We start from the raw sequence: 13,895 nt of genomic DNA, 5'->3' as shown, positions 1-13,895 counted from the left end.
TCCCCTTATCCTATCCCTGTAACTCCCCATTTCCCATGGCTAAAGCACATAAACTAGCCACCCCTGAATATTACAGGCAATTGAGCATGGCCAATGCACCGAACCTGCACGTTCTTTAGACTGTGGGAGAAAACCAGAGCACCCGGCAGAAACCCTTGCAGACACTGGGAGAATGTGCAAACTCCACACAGACTGTTGTTCAAGGATTGAACCCAGGTCCCTGGCACTGTGAGGCAGCAGTGCTAACCACTATGCCGCCCCTAAATATTGTCAAACATTGCAGACAAATCTGTTATTGTGTTCACCTTGCATCCACTGCTTTCCAGTGGCGATCGCTGAATAATCTGTAACTTGGCTGATATTTTCCCATCCTGGAGATCAGTTGCAACAATCCAATTGCTGTGTAACTCAGATCAAAGTAATTCATTGCAAAAGGGCGCTTGAACCCAGAATCTTCTCATTTCTATCACTTTGGGGTATGCTAGAATGGTGCTTATAATTGCAGCTCATGTAATTAACAACCTATGATCTTCAAAATGTGTGTATTTATGTGTAACTAACTTAAATCCTCAAGTATTTTGCTCACCAAAATTTGCCTTGCTGCCTCCCTGTGAGAATTCTGATGCTTGCCTTCATTAAGGGCCTATGCCCGAAACGTCAATTCTCCTGCTCCTCAGATGCTGCCTGACCTGCTGTGCTTTTCCAGCACCACACACTCTACTTCATTTAATCCTTTAAACGAGACACTATAATGTTGGACAGAATAAACATATATAATTGCATCTAATTCTCAGCTGAAAATGTTAGTTAAGTTGATCACGTTTATAAAGCATATGTTATTTTGTTTCAATTTGTGTAGCTTTAGTATTTGGTTTCTCAATTTTTGATTGCTTTCTTTGCTTTTCTGAGATCAGGTTTAACTCCAAAGTATCATCGAAGATAGACACAATTCCAAACTCCCTTTATTGTCAGCTAAATTGATATAGTTGTCTCACCTCTTAAATTAGAAAATTCTGGTATTAAATTCCACTCCCAAAAAAATCACGCAATCTATTAAAATGTCAGCACAGCATTGTTGAGAGATGCACTCTTCAAGCTCCATTTTAATTACATGTGCTTGTTCCAGTGGTCTTTATCAATGTGCCAAAATGTTTTCCTTGTTCAAAAATTACCTTTGTTTCTGGTGTCTCAATTTGTGTTGTTTGGAGTCTAGGTGGATCATTCCGACACTTTCTGTGGCAAGTTTGTAAAGAGTTACAGAGTTCAGCACTTTCACTTCTTATACCTTGTCCAAGTTCTGCAGCCAACAGAAACAAGGTAATTATTGCTGCAGGTAACCAATCAGATTGATTAAGGTTGTAGTTGCATTCCTAAAAGTCTCTACTTAAGTGAATCAAAATTCCCATGAGGAATCAAATCAATGTTAGGTCCCTTCAGATGGTTTTTTTGAGGCAAACAATGTGCAAGTTGAAATAGTATACCATAAATGTGCAGTATTATGCATTCCTAGATGAAATACTTCTGAAATAATGCACCAAAATATAAAGTACTGTCGAGTCATGAAGTGATAGAATTGTAGAGGTCACAGCACACAAAAGACTCTGCTTCCTGATGAAGGGCTTATATCCGAAACATTGATTCTCCTGCTCCTCGGATGCTGCCAGACCTGCTGTGCTTTTTCAGCACCACTCTGATCTAAACTCTGGTTTCCAGCATCTGCAGTCCTCACTTTTACCTATCAGGATAGTAAGAGTCATGATAGCAACCTCAGGCAAAAGGGACGCTACATGAAGTGTGTGAGAGAGAGAAAAAGATGAGTTTGGTTCGTTGCAATCCTGATGTTAATGCGAGAGTTTATCATTGTTCTTCTCCTTTAGAACTTGTATGAAGATTGCAAACATGTCAGCCATAACAACAATTGCTTAAAATACTCAGTTGCTCTCCCAGCATTAGAAAGGGTGCATCTGTTGTGAGGGAGGACAGTATTAAAACAGTACTGTCTCCTCTTTCAAATGTCGACTGAGCAATTGTGCATTCCCAGTATTTTCTATTCAGCTCCAATTCCCAGCACTAAGCTTTCTTTGTTTCATCTCATCAAATTAAGTTTTCATGCAATCACTTCTACTGTGCTGGAGTAAGTTGCTGGTATTTGTATTATTATCAATGGGTTCTAATTCAGATTCAACAGAATTGCAGTATCAAGTACCAGTTAACATTTTGTCACACTCCAAGCAAATTTAGAAGGCATTATAGTTTGTTTTAAATTTGAACATTTCAAGGAGCAACCAGATTTTGGCAGTTGGCCGAGCTGAGAATTTGTGGTGCAGACATTTCGTCCCCTGTCTAGGTGACATCCTCATTGCTTGGGAGCCTCCTGTGAAGCACTTCTGTGAAGCCTCCTGTGAAGCGTTTCTCCGGCATGCCAGAGGAAAGATCACAGAAGCGCTTCACAGGAGGCTCCCAAACACTGAGGATGTCACCTAGACATGGGACGAAACGTCTGCAACACAAATTCCCAGCTCGGCGAACAGAATCACAACAACGAGTACCCGAGCTACAAATCTTCTCACAAAGTTGAACACTTACTTGGTTGCTTTGTGGGATAGGTCTCCACAATTTTAATCTAATTAACAAATATGATTAATGTTGAATTATCAATGGTCATCATGATCCGCTCTCAGAATAGCATACATCATGGAGTAGCCCCTTGTAGGGGAAATAAAATTAGTGGCATTATTGCATCTATCTGCACTCCAGTTGACAGTGATTAGTCTGCAAACCTGTATAAAGTCTTTATCAGAATGAATTACATATGGAATATTAATTTTTAAAATCTTAGTATTGGTCTATAATGTTTGCCTCTTATTCTACTGGAGCTGTTAATTTCTGGACGTGATGTAGATTTTGTGACCAGGTGCTCTGCAGTACCTTGTCTTGAGTAAGCATTTTAAGTGACCGTTCAGGATGTAAATTTGGCCAAACTGGGATGACATCAATACTTATTCCTGTGCCTGCCTGTGTTTCCTTCTCATCGAGAGGCAGTGGATATTAATTAAGATTGGGCATTGTGGATTTTTCCAATACACGTTCTCCTGTACATAACCCATTGGCACTGAATCTAATTAAATTATTTCAGTCATCGCCACAGATGAGATTGATGAATGCATCAAAAGAGAACATTTTGAGCCACATAATATCAGAATGAAGAACTGGTGATTGTGAATTAGTCAATTTTAAATTGAAGAAAGTAGTGTAACATGTCATGTCCCGTTGTATTGGCTTTAGTAGGTTTATAATTTCTACGGATTATACATACAAATAAAGATATTGACACCACTCTGAACATTCTCCTGCAGTCTATCTCTAGTTAAAGAGAGACGAACAATGTTGAGGTTCTTCGATTATCAGGCTAAGCACATCATACATCTATTGTATGTCTGGTTTCAACACTTTTTTTCAGGGCAAACACATCCTGACTCCTGGCCCAATAACATATACTGAGGAGCAACTGTTACACTTCTTTGGCCAATTACTTGGAATTGCTATCCGAGCAGATGTCCCACTCCCTCTTGATCTCCTCCCAACGTTTTGGAAGACTCTAGTTGGTGAATCACTGGATCCAGAGTGTGATCTGCAAGAGGTTGACATCTTGACCTACAACTACGTCAAGAAGTTTGAGACTGTAAGTCATTCAGTATGTGCGAGTGTTTGTGCCCATTAAGATTTCACGCTTCTTCTTCTTCCTTCTCTTCCCCTTCTCTAACCGAACAAACAATAAATGCACAGAGTGTTGGAGAAACTCAGCAGGTCTGCCAGCGTCTGTGGATAAAGAAATAGAGTTAATGTTCTGAGTCTGGTAAGACAGTTCTTCAGAACCCATCGATCTGGCCACTTTTTTGAAAGATTTTGACTTCTGAACGTCGAGATTTTAGAATGAATTCTATTTGTACATGAAATGTTGAGTATTTTCCTCCCATTGGGTTATAAAGGTGGAATTCATCAGATAATTGAGCACATATAAAGAGACACTTCTTGATTTTGGGACTAATTTGTACTTTTTGGAGCTGTATTTTTGTAATGTTTCACTCTGTGAATAAATCTGAATCTGAGCAAAGATTAATTAACTGGCTGTCAGAGGATTAAAGCATCGTCCCTCCATTCACCTTATCAAATTTTTGGAGTGAGTTCCCACTTTCGCAACTGGCCTACCTTAAGGTGTTTAGGTCTTGTGATGTGAACATCTTATGAAGTGTGATTCATATTCAAGGTAATTTATTAAAGGTGATCTAATGTGGACTGTTTTCTATGGTTCTTCAGTGTTGGGAGTGTGGTTCACATGAATTTTGTAATTCCAGGTTAATAATGAGATAGAACTTGAGGCACTGTGTGCTGAAATAACATCACATCACCTAACCACAGAGAGCCCTGAATCTCCCAGCAAGCCCTGTTGTAAATTCAGTTACATCGCCATGACAGGCGAGGAAGTGGAGCTATGTCCTGGAGGCAAGAATATCGCTGTTACGTGAGTAAATGATAAGGATAAATCATCTACCTCTGATTTGATCACAAATGGAATGGGTTAAAATACTAGTTTTCTGGCCCAAAGTCTTACAAATCAAACGAATCGGAAATCAACTGTTTCACTTTTTGCAAATTAACCTCTTAGAGCTCAGGACCAGTACAGGATTTTATCCTGAAGGTAGTGGGGATTTGAAGCAAATTAGAAAAGTGGATAGAAATTAAAAATTAAATTTAAAATTTTATGGCTAGATTTGGTGGTCATCGAGGTAGGGGTGTGCTTTTTTTTCCCTCTATCAACAGTCTATACACTCAAAACATATTTCAGTCAGAACAATTGTAAGAAGCTTAATCTCAGGCATCAGCCAAAGGCAGTTTACATTTATGTCATGCCTTTAGCATTGTAAAATATCCAAACTCACTTGAGCAAAAATCAAACAAAATTAGACCACCTCCAGTTCATAAGTCCAAAACCTTGCTCCTAGAAATAGCCTTTAGAAAGCATCAAAAGGAGAAAAAAAAATGATGGAATTCAAGAGCCAAGTCAGCTAAAGGCATGCCACTAAATGTAAATGAGAGGCCTGAATTTCACAAGTGTAGAGATCTGATAGGATTGGAGGAGGTTACATGGGTAGGGGAGTGAGGGATCATGGCTATTGCTGGTGAAGCCAGCATTGAGAAGGTGATGGTGAGCTGCTACCTTGAACTGCTGCAGTGCGTGAGGTGTAAAGGCACCCAAAGTGCCATTGGAAAAGGAGTTTCAAGATTTTGAAGTAATGATGGTGAATGAGTGCCAGTTTAGTTTCCAAGTTGAGGTGGTGTTGTGACTTAAAGGGAAATTTGCAGATGGCGATATTCCCATGTATCTGCTGCCCTTGCCCTTCCAGTGTTTGAAAAGTGCTGTCAAAGAAGGAGCCTTTGTGATTATCTGCAGTACCTCTTGTAGATGGTACACACTCGCTGTCACTGTACATCAATCATGAAGGGTTTGAACATTGAAGGTGGATGGTTTGCCAGTCAAGCAGGCTGCTTTATCCTGGATGGTGTCAAACTACTCAAGTTGGAGCTGCATCCAGGCAAGTGGGGAGTGTTCCATCACATGCCTGAATGTGAAAACAAGAATCCACATTTTGAAATTGTTATGCCAAGACCAGTGTTGATCATGGAGTATGAAAGTGTTTTGTGAAAGGGCCCCAATGGAACAATTTTTTTCATGAACTCAATTTTAAGGAGAAAAAGTAAGAAAGCCACTCAAGATGTCATCTGATTAGTCTGAAGTAACGATGGAATAAATGAGGCATTTAGTAATATCTGAGCTGAGATGGGAGAAGCAAAGGGGCAGTTCTGTGGAGGTGAAAGGAGGCATTTATGCTGAGTGTGTGGATATGTCGTGTGAAACATATCTCAGTTTCAGGTGTTACACCAGAGTTGTGTAAAATTTGATTCAACCTCAGTGATCTCGGAAACAGACAGCTTCAGTAGGTGAGGATCAGAAATTTGAGAAAGGAATAAAAATGATGGACATGGCTTTGACATTTAACTGGAGAAAATTTCTCCTGCTCCAATGCAGTATGTTGGACCTCAACATAATGAGTCAGAGAGCGGAAGCGTCGGGAAACATGAAATTTAAGTAGAAGCAAATGATATTCAGCAAGTTACTACCTTGATTTTACCTTAAATGATCCTTACCCTTCTGCCTTTGGTGGTATCAGCAGGGGACGAGAACAAAAAGGGGGTAGCTTAGAAGCATATCATCAAAGAACTTCCTTTTTCTGAGCAAAATTATCCCTGCATCTGACCCTGATACTTTGAATTAAAAAGCTTTTGAACTAATTTTTTTAAATGTTCATTCTAGATTATGCTAAGCTATAATTGCTTAATGTTTTCTCTCTTCATTCGTAAACCTGAAACAATATAAACAAACTTTCCTTAATACTCCATGTGGCATATCCTGATTTCAAATCATGGTTCCAGAAAGACTGAGCTAGTATCCAAATGCCAGTTGTTTAAAATCCAAACTCTTTAATAACAAAAGTAATTATTTTATATTTAAAAACTCTTATCTCTCCTCATAAGTGTTTATGGTTCATATACAGACCTGAGCATGTCTACTATATATAAATTGAGGTGATATATTGAGGGGAAAAAAAGCTTATTTTCAAGAAAGATCGATCAAGCCTCAAACCCTTTGTAACCTTATTCCTCCCAAACTGTTCTGTTCATCCTTTTATACTTAGTGTTGAGCAGTGAACATATCATTTATTTGCTGATATCATGCACCAAGCCCTAATTTCATTTTCTACAGGTGGGATAATAAAGATGCATATGCTTCAGCAATCCGCAATCTGAGGCTGCAAGAGATTGAGAACACTGACTGCATGACTGCGGTGCGTGCAGGGCTTGGCTCAATTATTCCCTTGCAGCTCTTGACACTTCCAACACCATTGGAAATGGAGTTGAGGACATGTGGACTGCCCTACATAAACCTAGAGTTTCTAAAGGTAATAATCATTCATGAAGTTCAGTAAACTAAGCTGAGAAACTACTTTAATCATCAATGGACCTTGCTTCTATTAACCTGTTCCGTTGCAGTATGTTATTCAAAATCATTTTGTTTTACTCCCAGGGCAGTATAAATTGTCATTTAGATGTTACAAACCTAACATTACATTACTGCCTGATGTTTTAGAGATAACACAAATAAATGATTGCCACTTCTAATCTTTTTTTTTCAGAAGATTGAATAATTTGAAGAATGCTGCAATTTCTTACTGTTAAGAATCTGAGTTGAAATGCCTTTTGACTAGCATGAAACCTGACGTTTTCTAACTGAATTTGAAGTAAAGTACTGGTTAGTAGAACTTGGAATTTAGAGTTGCAAGCAAGCCATTGCCAGTAAACTAACAGTCAACAAGTGTACTCAGCGTGGCTCCAGTCACAGGCATATCGTTCCCAGTTTAATGTAGATTTAGTCTGTGCATTTCCTGACTTTAAGAACAACTGGAAGTGTCTTTCATTTTGATAGCTGATGGGTCAAAACATATTTGAACATTCAAGCGCATGAAAAAGTGAATGGGTCCAACTCATACTGGCAAAATGTAACTGCACAATTGCCAACCTTTTATTGCCTTCTTTTTTAGCAACAGTTGTACAACTTCTAGCCACAGTAAACTGTTTGACTTGCTTATAAAGAAACAGCGACTGGTTGAATTTTGTTTTGTATTGTCAATTATGAGTATATATGTGAGTCTTTCTTTTGCCCTCCACTATTACCCAGGCTCACACCATGTACCAGGTGGGACTGATGGAGACTGATCAGCATATTGAATTCTTCTGGGCAGCGTTAGAGATGTTCACTCAAGAGGAACTCTGTAAATTCATCAAATTTGCCTGCAACCAGGAACGAATACCATTCACCTGCCCCTGCAAAGATGGTGGCCCTGATACCGCCCATGTTCCACCATATCCTATGAAGATTGCTCCTCCTGATGGAGCTGCAGGTAATCTAGAGGGTTGTCTCTTCTACTATCACAGGTGGGAGTCAGTCCTTTCAGCTTTATCACGATAGATGAAGCCCTTTCTATCTTTATCTCTCTCACCATTCAGCAGCTAAGATGATCAAAATACAGCCTTCCTTGTGGTGATACAACCGTAGGAGCTGAGTTTGCTCTCCAGATTTCCTCCTTCACATAAGAAAAGCGTGCACATTCTGTCTCTCTGCCTGAGGGTATAACTAACATCAGGAATTTGATGTGTAGCTGGAAGCTGCCTAGCTGTAACCCTGTGACAGTGATGTTTGAAAACTATTTTGTAGGGAAAGAAATCTGGATTGTTCCTCGGGAATTCAATTTCTCTTTATAAAATAGCCACAATAAATCTTTGGGAATGAATAAGCAAATGATGCATCAAAAAGCTGGGTAGGATGTGAATATCTCCATCTAAATATTTTTAGCAGAACTAGGAAGACAGCACTTTTAAGAATTTTTTGATCTCGTTGCATGGAAGTAGCAACAATTCAAACATTAAATTAATTAATCTTGCCCACAACCAGACATTGCTAATTTGAGCTGTTCCAGTATAGAATGTTGTTTGAAAAAAGGAAAAGGCACTTCCCACAAGAACGTAAGTAAAAACTACCTTCCAAGCAAGTGGTTTGAGAGTAGCCTAGTAGGCAACAAGCTAACTCTCCATTCTTTAATAAAATGCATGGTATAGGGCACTGTGCCTGGAGGTTAACTGTTAGTTAGCATTTATGTGTGTATTCTCCATAGCAACACCTCTACCCAACCAGTGTAAATGTTGGTTTTACATTTATTGATATTCTTACGACTTGTCCTGATGAGTGCAAGATGAAAAACTTCATCAAAGCATCTTTTTTCAACAAAACTAAATAGCATCAGTGTCAGCAAATATGCACACTGCCAGAATGAGTGCCTTGTTTTTAGTTTGTCTATTTCTTCTTTGTGTTCAGGTTCACCGGATTCCCGATACATTAGGGTAGAAACCTGTATGTTTATGATCAAACTTCCTCAATATTCCTCGCTTGAAATCATGCTGGAAAAGCTCCGTTATGCTATCCACTACCGTGAAGACCCTCTCAGCGGCTGAGCAGGACACAACTGGCATTCCCAGATCCTTTTGCAACAAATGGCAATGCCTAAGGACCTCCTTGAACCTACTTTTAAGAAAAGGAATTGAGGTGGAAGCCAGATGGAAATCGATGCTGCAGTCGGGAGCAGTTCCTTCTGAACCCGTCACAAGCAAAATGCTTCCACACCGATGCAAACTTTCTTTTTGTAAATTTCCATTTCTATTGATGGACTGAGAATGGTGTGTTGCTGTCTTGTCAAGCAGCTATTCCAAGAGTGTACGGTGCTTTTACCACTACAGCGGTGTATGTTACTGTACCCTTAAAACACAAACGCTTGTGGTCAAACAGGATAATAGTTTATTGTAGGATCTAACTGTTTTTATACTCTGTGGTCTTAACTTTGGAGCAGCATTTTAACTTTCATGTTCTCATAGAAGGAAATTTCTTTTACTTTTCCTTGTGCACAAGCACACACATGGGAACACTACCCAAAATTAGACAAATCTTCTCTTCCAGATCAGCTTTGGCTTCTAAAATGTCTAGTAACCATATGTGCGCACAAGTGTGCTACAGAATTTAAACGCTCCAAAGTTAGTGTCGTGATCGTCAGTGTACAAAAAGGCATACCTCCACCTACCAACAATTAATCTTCTAGTTATAGGTGGATTTAAATGAATCATGTGACCCAGTCTATTTCCCTTTTCTCCTTCACAGAAAAGATAAGATGTGAGTACTTGTATGTAAGATCAGCATGTCAACAGATGCCTGCTTTGCCATGAAGACACTCAGCTGTCCTTTTATTTAATTTTTCAATCTTTTGTCATACTGACAGGAAGTCCGTGACTGCAAATATTTTCTTGCAAAGTTCCTTTGCTGACGGTCTGTCAGTGCTTTTGAGATAGCCAGTAATGTAAGAAGCCTTGATTTGATGCTTTGGGTAACATAATTTCAGATATCTCCTTTCCTACTGACAGAAGATCCCAGAACTTGGTAATAAGACAGTTCTCTGTAAAGTTATTTTATGTCAGAGGTCAGTTTATGATCATTGCTGGTTCAGTTTATCCTCTTCATTTTCCCTTATGGGTTTTCAAATTATACTATTCCCAACTGAGTGGTGGACAAATAGCTGATGGCCACTGCTTGGATAAGAATGTCAGGTCACAGAACTGTAAGCCTAATCAATTAGATCAGAAGTCTTGTCCCCTTGAATTTTGAATTTTCTATATTAAATTTGAAATGCAGTAGCATGAATCCTAATAAAATAAAGCTATCTTACTATAGATTGATTTAAGATTTACAATGCAAATAGCCTGCATTACATGTTTTTAAAAAAAGTCTGCACAACCCAATGCACAAGTTTCCATCCTTCGGTTTTGTTTACTCCATAGCCATTTCGGAATAGTCTTTTACATGGTTTAACAACACATTCAGCAGTAAATTGGCTAACTACATTGTAAAATGCTACTTTTGATACAAAATGTTGTGGAAAAATACTGCGCTGAGAGATGCAAACCAAATATCATGATTTGGCACACTCAATTTATCCAAGCTGTTTCATATTTAGTTGGGAGTATAAAATGACATTATCAGCATGTAGTCAGAATGATGAAGTAAGCTCCAACCGTAAAGAATATTTAAATAGTGTCCAGCAGAAATGACATCACTTCTAATCTGAAATGAGTGATACAGCTATTGAGATCACTGGTTGTGTGGTTCCAGAATTCTCTGAATCAGTGAACATTCTTATTTAAAGGGGAAATGGATATGGCTATGCAGCCTGATGTCAATTAAGATGTTGAGTTTTTCAATGTACGTTAAAATTTAATTTGACAGTACAGTGAATGTACCACATACATGTATTTGCTAATTGTTTATTTTTCGGATAAAACAGATTTCTAAAAATTCCTCCTCTCCTCCCAGCATCTTTCATTGTCCACCCCCATAAAAATCCACAACCTGTAAGTTTTGGTTTTGCAATAATATAGGCTGTAGGTTATTTCAGCGTTTGCAAAAAGGCAGTCATGAAGAGTTGTACCTGAGGTAAACTTGAAACTAAGCTGTGACACATCAGAACCTTTGACAGTCTTCACTGCTATTGTGTATCTGACTTTGGAATTTCCCAATAATGAAGTGAAGCTAGTAGAGAGAGTTTGGAAGTACATACATACCCTCAAGTCTGTCACTGTAAATTGAAAGTTTACACTGGCTTGTAATCTCTTTCAAGAATAGGTAATTCTTCATTACTAATTTTAATAGAGCTGTGAAATGTATATTGACAATACAAAGAAATGGAAGATTGTGCTTCAGGACAATACTTGTCATATTTATCAAGATAGCCTATACCAATGGCATTAAGTACCCCTAGTTCTAGGATTAATCAGGACCAATTTTACAGAAGTAAAGAGCTGAGGTTAATACTGGCCTAAGCATACAAGGCAGGGGAAGCAAGAAGTGTAAGGATAATATCAGTATAAACCTGTGAATCTTGGTGGATTTATCCCAACCCTTTGCAATACAGGAGATTTGACGGGTCTTAAAGCTTGTGGTAGGAGGCTTAAGTAATGTATCCTCCAGATACATAAAGTGTAATATAAACTATCATAGGGTGCAGAGTGTATTTTGTTTTCTTTTGCTGTGCAATGGTAAGATAGCCTGCAAACATGTGAAGGGCCTGCTTAATAACTGAGTGAATGAAGGTTTTGTGTAATTAGTTATTTGGCAAACAAAGAGCAGATTGACCTGCTGCCAGTGTTGATGCTGCGAGTTTATTTTTGTGGAGTGGTTCAAACATTTCAGCAAATTATATAGTTAAATTCTGGAATTAGTTATTGTATAATTGTCAATTTTATTCATCTTTTATTAAATACAATGAAGAGGTATGTTTTGGTAGATGAACCTTGGCTTTTCAACTAAGGTTTAATAAATTGCAAAAAGTCAAGAACCATAATAGAGCTGTAAACAGGAACAAGCTGGTCAATCAAAAATTTAAATTGTTTATAGATAGTACTACAATTTTGGTTATGGTCCCAGATTGACAAGCTAGTTTTGACTAGCACAGATCTAAAGCAAAGGGTGTTGAAATTTTTTTAAAAAGTCATAATCGTTTCAGTGGTTGATTTCATGGGACAACAAAGCAACACCACATCTAGTTGTTTTTATATACAAACTATTAGTTGAATAATCCCCCAGTCTGTCCCCTCACCCAAAAAGGCTGACACCAGTGTAGATCTGACTCTTTGTCCCTACCTTGTTAGAGTGATGTGGTACTGGCTGTGGTAATGTTAATCTGCTGCTATGACTGCTCCATTTTACGAGGAGCAACCAGATAAACTAAAACTTACAAAGGACATATCAACATACAGGTGTTAATGTGCGCTGTACAGTTATTGATGTATATTTATTGCAATTATTTATGAATGCATCTAAAAATCATCTGTATTGTTGATTTAGTCTGCATTGGTACCTAAAGCAGTGATGTATGAATGGAAATTACATTCATATTAAAAAGTTCAAGCAGATTTTTTTAAAGTTGTCACTCATTTTTATAGATCAAAACTACCAAAGTGCTTTACAAAAGGATATTATAGACCACTGATTTTTGTGAAGAGGTTGGGAAAAACATTTTCAGTGTTCATGAAAATTGAATCAATCCCTCAAGTGCAGGAAGACGCCATTCGGATCCAAGTCTGCACTTTGAGATCATCTCAACCCTACATTTACCATGGTTAATCTGCCTAACCTTTGGGAGGAAACCCACACATACTGGGAGAACATGCAAGCTCAACACATAGTCACCCAAGACTGGAATGGAACCCAGGTTCCCTGGTGCTAAGAGGTAGCAGTGTTAACCACTGTGCCCCCCAACAGTAAAAGAAAACTATCCTGAAAGATTAGTTCATGGAGTAAGAGGTTAAATTCATGGATAATGCATGCTAGTAGCTGGTTACTCACTTACTGATGATGATACCAAAAGCACAAGACACACTTGTATATAAATCAAAGTGTATGGAGTTACAAAATCTGATTTGTGTCCTATTCCAAGATTGGTTTTGATGAATCATGCATGTTCAACTTGCAATAAGGATACTGATGCATTTTTAATTCCATTGGCTGTCAAATGTTCCAACAATAAAATCTCAGAGGGATATGCAACTGTTGCTATATATCAACAACTCTGTTGTATTCAGTCAAACCTGGGAAAAAAATCTTTGCACTCTAGTCAAGCTAAAGAGTGTGTCAATTTGGTTATAAATCTAGCTAAAAGTAAATTTGCCAAGCAAAAGTGACTTATTTGGGTCAAAATAAGCAGCATCAACTAAAAAGGGCTATTTTTGATTTTCCCACACACTGCAAAAAGGTGAAATATTGCATTATATTGATACGTACAGCTTGTTCCAAATTTCAGCACTTGATAAAGACTGACAATTTTGTAATCATTCAAATTTTCTAATTGTCTTTGACAGTTACCTGTACATTGGTTTTAGCCATACTGAATTATTGGACGCCATTCCAACTGGCTGTTAATGCAGTCTTTTACAGTGTAGGTGCTATTTTATAAACACGATAGCAAACAGGCAATTGAACAACTCCTGGTTAGTTTGTTTATAAATTTAAAAAACTGAAATGCATATTAAAACATGTATCAGTTGTACTCAGCAAGATAGTGCCGATTCTGTAGAACTGCTGTGGACAGCTCTGCCTAACAGCCAAGGCATACTGATGTTTTTTGCCATCCCTGGCCAACTTATGTGGTGGAATTATTAGTTTAAAACCTTACAGAACACAT

At 38.2% G+C, this 13,895-nt stretch overlaps 1 protein-coding gene across 1 annotated transcript in view; it reads left to right on the top strand.

The window, feature by feature from the left end:
• Positions 1-12,637, top strand: part of LOC122562401 (probable E3 ubiquitin-protein ligase HECTD4) — a 293,168-nt gene extending 280,531 nt beyond the window's left edge. Inside the window, exons 72-77 of the mRNA XM_043715258.1 lie at positions 1,214-1,317; positions 3,461-3,682; positions 4,356-4,522; positions 6,824-7,019; positions 7,796-8,018; positions 8,990-12,637. Coding sequence (XP_043571193.1) covers positions 1,214-1,317; positions 3,461-3,682; positions 4,356-4,522; positions 6,824-7,019; positions 7,796-8,018; positions 8,990-9,126 — 1,049 coding nt within the window. The 3' untranslated portion in view covers positions 9,127-12,637. The remainder of the gene's footprint in view (positions 1-1,213; positions 1,318-3,460; positions 3,683-4,355; positions 4,523-6,823; positions 7,020-7,795; positions 8,019-8,989) is intronic.
• The last annotated feature ends 1,258 nt before the right edge of the window (positions 12,638-13,895 follow it).

Source organism: Chiloscyllium plagiosum, chromosome 25 (assembly GCF_004010195.1).
Source record: "Chiloscyllium plagiosum isolate BGI_BamShark_2017 chromosome 25, ASM401019v2, whole genome shotgun sequence".
Taxonomy (NCBI): domain Eukaryota; kingdom Metazoa; phylum Chordata; class Chondrichthyes; order Orectolobiformes; family Hemiscylliidae; genus Chiloscyllium; species Chiloscyllium plagiosum.
Note: the sequence above shows the minus strand (reverse complement) of the source record. Positions and strands in the feature narration are given on the sequence as shown.